Here is an 8,400-nt window from a genome sequence, read left to right on the forward strand (position 1 = left end):
ACAAAAAATATATGTTAAAATAGAATTTATTTTTATCAATCTTTAAAAGTAGCGAAGAGTATTCGGTACTGAGTATAGGTGTCGTAATAGTGTTTGGTTTCTACTTTTTTAGAAATTCGGTATTAGTATTAGTATCGAATACTGGTTTGGTATCATATAGCGAAGAACATTTGATACTGAGCATAGGTATCGTAATGGTGTTTGGTTTCTATTTTTTTAGAAATTTTGTATTAGTATCAGTATTGAATACCGGTTTGTTATCATACCGAATAGGAATTATACTGATAGATTTCGTATGGTATTCGGTACCCGTTATTCTTGAAATTCAATATCGGTAATTTTGATACTGATTTGGTATTGGTACCATAGCGATCTCATCCTATTAAAAGGATAACTTTATTATTATTTAAGTATACGATTTTTAAGTATTTTATGATTGAACATTGACAATGGTAATGATCTTGAGGATTTGTATTTTATGATTGAACATTGACAATGGTAATGATCTTGAAAGTGATGTTATATGGTTTTATATGAAGATTTTGGAAAATGAATATATTGTTGTATGGCATTCAAAGTTAGGTATAAAAGAATTATGAAAAATACACATGACATTTGTGTTGAGAGAAAAACAAAATTGTGATGTATGCAAAGAGGTTTTTAGATGGAAGTTTCTTGTAAAATGTGTTGTAGATAGGGTGTTGAATTCAACTCCATAATGTGACTTTTATCTAAAGGTAACAATCACCTAACAACCATGGGATATTATTTAAATTTATTTTAATATTCTATAGGTTAATAAAACTTTCTACATCACTCTTTTTCTTTCTTTTTTATGAACTTTTTTATAATTGAATCTAAACATGTTCATACATATGTGATCAATAATCCCCAAAATTATTTCCTTAGCAACGATTTTTGGGTCTTTCATACATATGTGATAAGTGATTGATATCCTCAGTGGTCCTTTTTTGATACTCTTTTGTAGGCTTTGAGTTGCAATCGAGTGCAAAGCACAACTTTGCAACTAAGCACAATAAACTAGTTTCTAAAAACAGCTTATACAATTGATCGATCAACTCGGAGTGATAATTGATTGTGGTTTTTTACTACACGATACACTCTTTGTCGACTCATCAAAAAAGATTTTAACTTTTCTTTTTAACCTAACTCTGTTTCCCCTAATTTTTGTTCTATGTTTGTAATATCCAATAGTAAATACATGCAAACACTAGTTTCTAATAGTTTCATAAATTGTGTATTCACCGGTGATTATAAAACAAACACTAGTTAACACACTATTAGAATCTACAATGTCTTTACTAGTGAATACATGTCCGTTAAAAAAAATGAATACATGTATTCTCTGTATATTTAGTGGTTTCACAATTAATGTATTATCAAGTGAATATAGTAAAGTATGCTATTGATTAATATATAGAGTATTCACTACCAACTAGTGAAATACACTAAAGTATCACGAAGATTTAACAAGAAAATGTGTATAATTATTATAAATTACAGATTACTCATACACACTACTTACTATAACTTTATAATAAACAATTATTCCATATAATTTGTAGTTTATTAAATGTGAAAAGCTAACTTTATGACATAGATTTATACGATGTATAAAGTATTATAACGTGCTCATAACAAACAAATTCCATATTGCAAACACACACATTTATATATATCAAAATTCTACATAAATCATTACAATAAATTAGTTTGAAAATCTATAAGAAAACTTGACTTTATTATACAAAGTTATACCATGTGCACGGTATATTCTTATAATATGCTCATAGCAAACAAATTCCATCTTATATATTTTCATGAATTATTATAACAAATTGTTTACACTAGTTGTTTTACTTCAACTAAAAAACGCCTAGTCTACTATTGCAACAAAAAAAGGTAATTAAACTCGTACGTTACACATGTTTAATTTAAAAAAAAAAAAAAAAACTTGGTGTGCTTCACTTCTTTGTATGCATCGAGATGACTTTCTCAATAGTAGTACCTTTCTTGACTGGTGCATTAGGCACGCCTCTTAGATGCCAACCCAACCCCTCATGTTGGCGCTCTTTGGAATATACGCAACCTTGCATAATTGCATTTAGACCACCCGTAGTGGGACGCGATTTTTAAAAAAAATTGAAAAAAAACGCCCCAAAACGCCCCTACCCCCACTACACCCGGCGTTAGCCGGCGTTATTTTTGAAAAGTTTTGTTGGTGGCGTTTTATTTAAAACGCTCAAATTGGTTTGTACCACCTTTTGACCCACCAATCAAATTGCTTTATGCCTCTGACAACTTTTGATATAACCCTACTTTTGCAATAAAAAAAATAATATGCACAATGACCGAAATATGCACAGGGACATGCCCATTTTGTTTGTTTTTTTTTTCTAATTGGAAGGGGCATTATTAGATAATGCCCCACTACGCCACTTTTGCTATAATGCCCAACGATGACTAGGATGCCACGTGTCGGATAATGCCCCATGGTGGGGGCATTATGTTTGTTCACCACTACACATGGTCTTACAGTGAAACAGCATTCACTAGTTCGTGTATGGGAAAACAAAAACACTATCTAGTATCTAACTAACTTGTCAACTGACCCCTTCATCAATAAGGCTCCCCTTTATTCGTTAGTGCATTCATGGATATACATGTGATATGTGGCATGCCAATATGATAGACGATGTATAGGTGTCTACATTGTCTTTCTTAACGGTGAAATATATCTTACTAAATATTGTCTACGATACACACAACAACTATTTGAATATTGTTTTCCACTTTGAATGATATAAGGTGACACCTAAGAAACTCCAAGTGCAATTCATCTCTAACAATTACTAACTTATCGTTTCTTCGCCAAGCATCTTATCACACCCAAAATTACAAGCATACGGTCAAAGGTTCATATTGTTTCATGTTTTTTTTATTGTGTGACGATTTCTCAAGATGTACTACGTGGTGTAATAAGGTTTAGACATTAAATCCTATAAAGTCCTATAGGTATAGGTCTAGTTTACATAGGACGTTGTGTCTATAAATATTGTGTATCACCATCCGTTCAATCAAATAAAGTCAATATACGCAATATAATGATTTTGATTGATGTATTAGTTTGAATTCAATAAATCAAGTTTCTTAAAGCTATAATACTAAGTTTAAGACTTAATAAATATATAGGATTCCATATGCTAAAAAAAAAACAAGAGGCAGTTTTGGGAAAAAATCATAAGTGGAAATCATATAATGCAGTCCCTACAAGGACCAAAACTCACGTAACAACAAGATGTAATGTTAGGGATAACTCAAATTCACATTTTTTTATATTCATATGTCGATTTTTATATTTAATTTTGTATTGTATAATTTTCAACTTCTATGGCGAAATTATATATTATGTCGAAGTTGGTACGTCTTTTTTGTAACTAAACATTTTTTTTGTTAGGGATATAAATTTATAATAATTCATCCAATGATTGGCTTGTATGACATACCTTGAAAGCACCATATTTTTTCCCAAACCGTACCCAACTACCACACCTATAATTTTTTTTTTAAAAATACCTAAAAATATTATGCGTATTCATATTAAAGAAATGCATAAATCTAAAAAGTAAAATACTACTTTTTGTATATATTAGAAACCTCGGTGATGATAAATAATCTTATGATCCTGGTGATACCAAGTGTCATGAAGACAGGAAAAAATGAAAATAAAAAGTTGAACCTAAACTTTTCGTTGTCATAACGTAGCTTTGAAGTGAGAAGAACTCCATTATAGGCCCTTAGCATTATGTATATGCTTCATTGGGTCCCTTATGTTATGACCAATCACAAATCCACGTCTATTGTATAACGAACATTAATGTTATCCAATTCTTTTTAACTGAGATGTTATCGAAAAACTCATGAGACCCTATGAAAGCTTGCACAAAACAAACGCATTTGTGGGGAGCCTAAAGTAGATATCAATGAGTATTACATTTGATCAGAGACTTTCTAGATGGGCCCGACAGAGATGGATCTAAACCACTTTTATGAGTTTTCAGGAACTCATTCGGTTTGGAAAAAATAGAAAAAAAAATTGTGAGAACTTTGTGTGATTTGAAAAAAAAATAGTAAGAATTAGTAAGAATCTACCAAAAGAAACAGAGTGAGATAAAGTAGTTAGATCCACCACTAGACCCAATCACTTATCATTCTATTTATCCACTTAGAGCTCCAATGAGATACATCTTGAATCACTTGTAAATAAGAATTTAAGAATTTTATGTTTCAAATTTTACTATAATTAAATATGATATAAAGTAATAAGTAGTTAGTACCAAAGATTTAGAACTTTATAAAATGATGTATTGAGATAAAATACTGATAAGGTCCAAATTTAGGACATAAGATGAGAGAGAATTTAGACGATATTTGGGAGAGATTAGGAGACTAATTCTACATTTCCTTCGTAACTCGCAAGAAAATAAAAGAGATTTTGTATATAAGTTCCATTTATTCAACCCATTATTCAAGTACTACTTACTCTACTAAACTAATGACCCATTAAATCACCTAAAAGTAACACAAGTGCTATTACATGATGGACATGAAGGAAGGTGGCGCATTGGCTTTGCGGGTTAAGCGCTTAATAATCTTGCCCAGTTGAAACATCCTTGTCCTCGAGGATAAATTCGGAAAAGGCTTGCAAAGCCTATGGTGGCCGCCACTCAGTCTTTATGACGACAATCAGAGAAGTAATAGCAAGGCGGCACAGTGGGCGCCACTCGCATTCCTCGGATACGCCTTATCTCAATGTTTCATTGTCCATTGTGAGTTCGGGTTGTGTTGTTGGCATGAATATTGGCCTCACATGATTGTAACACGTAGTGCAATCAGATACTAATTCATACCTGATACAGATGGATTTATTCTTTAAACTTTTGTTTAACATACGATCAATTGCTAAAGAAAAATTGTGGTTTAGTTTAATTAGAAGCACAATATCAAATCCATTACACAAAATATATTATTTATAGCTTTATACATTAGATCATTGTTAATAATCCTCAAGAACTTAGCAGGAAGTGAATTAAAGAAAACATTTGACACCTTTAGAAACCTCAGGTACTTAATTTGTACCATGTACAAACTTCAGGGACTGAAAACAGCCCAAGTAAAACGTTATACGGAACAAATCGATCATATCCTCATTACGAAACATATAAACGAAATAAAAACGCTTTCATAAATTAACAACACATTCCTTTAATAATGCTCATCTTTTCTTCCAGAGTCCAAAAAGACAAATCTAGATAAAGTTACAACTTTTTATGCAATGAGTACAAGTCACTGTAGCACACTTTTTCCTCTGAAAGCCACTCTCTCTCCCCCATTACCGTCTGCTGCAATAGAATGAAATTGACTCTCTCTCTCTCTCTCTCTCTCTCTCTCCTACAGTCGTTTGTCTCTATTCTCACCTAATTTCAAAGGTGAAAGCTTTCATTAAATCAAATGCTTGATAGATTTCTTTCAAGTTGTTGACTATTGTGGCTTGTGTTCTTCTCCAAATGCTTGAAATTCATTTGGGTTTTTCTTTCTTTCTTTTTTTTTTATAAATATTTGAAACAAATTTAGAGGCATTGCAGTTAGATTGTCAGATCTGGGGGTGTAAATTTGTGGGTGATGGTGAAGAAAGAATTATAAAATTATTGAATTATACGATGAATCGGAGTTTCCGGGGGCCGGAGAAAGAAATGCCGGTGCCGGTGAAGCAACGGCAACAGAGTTACCGGAATTTAGCAGCAAGAGAGAAAGAAGAGGAGCCTGGGTTGTTTTTAGAGATGAGAAAACGAGAAAAAGAACTTCATGATCTTCTTCTTCAGAGCCCAGAAGGTGAATTTGATTCATCACTTGGTATGTTTTAATTATGTAATTATGAAGTTTTAGTTTTATTTTTTGACATTTGAGTAACTCCACCCCCCCCCCCCCCCCATGTGATGAACTGATGATATGAATTTGGTTAATTGTTTTATATTTCTTAAATCATATTCATGTTGCAGGATCAAGAACAGGAAATTCTCCTATATTCGGTATGCAATCTGCAACAAGTGTTCGAAAAACCGGTGCTGATGAATTTCTCAACTCTGAAAATGATAAGAATGATTATGATTGGTAAATCTTGTCTTGTATTTTCTTCATGTGCAGATTATGGTTCCATATTCATGCTTAGGTTCATATATTGTGGTTTGTTAATCGAAAATTCGATCATTTTGGTTGTATTTTCAGGCTTTTGACTCCCCCTGGTACTCCTCTTTTTCCTTCACTGGAAATGGGATCACAGAAAACCGTCACGAACCAAAATGGAACTCATAAGGCTCATCCGAGTGCAGCAAAATCTAGAGTATGCGCGATAAATGGTTCCTTACTAGTCGGTTTACAGTTGATGTGTATATTTTTATTATGTTTTTTTTTTTGTTACTTTTGGTATAGTTATCAAATACCCAACAAGAGTCTACCGGTAGGAGTAATTTGGCATCAAGACCACGAGCAGCATCTCCCGCACCAGGTGCAGGACCCCATAGACCATCGTCCACAGGGGCTGCAGGTTCAGGCTCAGGTTCAGGTTCAGGTTCAAGGTCGTCTACTTTGACAAGCAGGCCAGCTTTAGGTACCCAATCTAGAGCCGTATCAAACCCGGTTACCAAAAACGTACCCGCTTCAACTACAACCGTTAGACCAAGATCTTCCACACCCACACCCGCTTCACGCTCCGTCTTGTCTTCATCTAAACCAACCGTCCCTGCTAGATCTTCTACACCTACTAGGTCCACTGCAAGATCTTCAACCCCAACGAGTAGACCGTCATTATCTACAACGAAACCCGCACCACGGACACCAACGCCACCACGAAGGTCACCCACATTGTCAACCGTCACAAAGACATCTACCTCCTCAATCAAATCTCCTTCCACTGTCGCAAATTCAGCTAGTTCTCCGAGTGCAAGACCGAGACCATGGAAACCACAAGAAATGCCCGGTTACACCCTCGACGCACCGCCTAATTTAAGAACCTCACTTAACGACAGGCCCATTTCGTCCATCAGGGGTCGGGCTGGTGCACCAAGCAGCCGCTCTTCGTCTATAGAGCCCGTGCCCAGCGGAAGGGTAAGAAGGCAATCGTGTTCACCTTCAAGGGGTCGGCTTCCTAATCCTAATGGTGTGACCCGCAAGAGTGGAAGCTCTGTACCAATCCCAGCATTGATCCGTTCGTATGCTAAAGCTAATGATAATGTGAGCCCCGGGTTGTATGGGACCAAAATGGTGGAACGCGTCATAAACATGCGCAAATTGGCCCCGCCAAAGCAAGATGACAAACACTCACCAAACAGCAATCTATCCGGGAAATCATCGTCACCTGACAGCTCGGGTTTCGGAAGATCACTTTCAAAGAAATCACTAGATATGGCCATGAGACATATGGTAATGTTTTTTTTTTTTTTTTTTTTTTTTTTTTTTTTTTTTCTTAAAATGGTATCTAAAACTAACCACTTTATGTTACCATAAACAGGACATAAGGCGGACACTACCAGGTAATTTAAAGCCATTGATGACGAAAATACCCGCATCGTCTATGTACAGCGTGAGATCGGGCCCCACACGAAACCGAATGATTAATGTTTCGGATTCCCCTATTGCAACAAGCAGCAATGCAAGCTCTGAAATGAGTGTGAATAATAACAACAACCCACTTGATGAACATATTGATGATGAGAGTAACAGTGAAAAGGGTGTTCATTCTCCTGCTAACATACGTGGCAGGTGATCTTTATCATGTTCATAATCTTTTTACTTATTATCTGTATGTGAATGACAAAGCTAAATTAATGTTATTATTCTCTTGTTTTGTTACACATATAATGTATATATGTGTGGGCGCTCGGGTGGCAAAAGTGAAATCGTACTAACTGTAACGTTATTTTATTAATTTCGTGAAAATAACGTTAAAAGCTGGCGGGTGGTTAATCATGCATCATGTGGTGACATTGATAGTTGAAACTTGAAAGACACAGGGTACATGCACAGGGGCGGATGTATGTGTATACAAGGGGGAGCGCCCGCTACCGTTTGGCGTTCCGGCGGTAGTGTAAAATTAGTGTAAATTTTGGAAAAATTTGACGTTTTTCCGATTTCGTTACCGCTTATTTATAAAACGTTACCGCTTGGCGTGAATCCTAGATCCGCCACTGTACATGCACCAATCAGTCTTTGTCCCGATTGTTTGAGTGTTATGTGTCTTAGGTCCAAGGCTTGATACAAAACTACAATCGAGCCGGGGGTCTCACTGGAAGCAGCCTCTCTATTCCTACGGGGTAGAGGTAA

General features: G+C 35.2%; 1 protein-coding gene across 2 annotated transcripts; it reads left to right on the forward strand.

Annotated features, from left to right (window-relative positions):
• Nucleotides 1–5,297: 5,297 nt before the first annotated feature.
• LOC110904913 (flocculation protein FLO11) lies at nt 5,298–7,931 on the forward strand. 2 transcript variants are annotated; one of them, XM_035983524.1, is made up of 5 exons: nt 5,298–5,913; nt 6,081–6,192; nt 6,307–6,421; nt 6,511–7,500; nt 7,589–7,931. In XM_035983524.1, exons 1-5 carry the CDS (start codon nt 5,742–5,744, stop codon nt 7,841–7,843), a joined length of 1,644 nt encoding a protein of 547 aa, XP_035839417.1. In that variant the 5' UTR covers nt 5,298–5,741; the 3' UTR covers nt 7,844–7,931. The 2 variants fall into 2 exon arrangements, with proteins under 2 accessions (XP_035839417.1, XP_022006470.1); XM_022150778.2 differs by having other exon boundaries at nt 5,299–5,934.
• Nucleotides 7,932–8,400: the final 469 nt, after the last annotated feature.

This window comes from Helianthus annuus, chromosome 14 (genome assembly GCF_002127325.2).
Source record: "Helianthus annuus cultivar XRQ/B chromosome 14, HanXRQr2.0-SUNRISE, whole genome shotgun sequence".
NCBI lineage: Eukaryota > Viridiplantae > Streptophyta > Magnoliopsida > Asterales > Asteraceae > Helianthus > Helianthus annuus.

Coding starts and splice junctions, on each gene's coding strand:
- LOC110904913 (XM_022150778.2), top strand. CDS start 5,742: ATGAATCGGAGTTTCCGGGGGCCGGAGAAAGAAATGCCGGTGCCGGTG. Junction 6,193..6,306: donor GATAAGAATGATTATGATTG/GTAAATCTTGTC, acceptor TTGTATTTTCAG/GCTTTTGACTCCCCCTGGTA. Junction 7,501..7,588: donor ATATGGCCATGAGACATATG/GTAATGTTTTTT, acceptor TACCATAAACAG/GACATAAGGCGGACACTACC.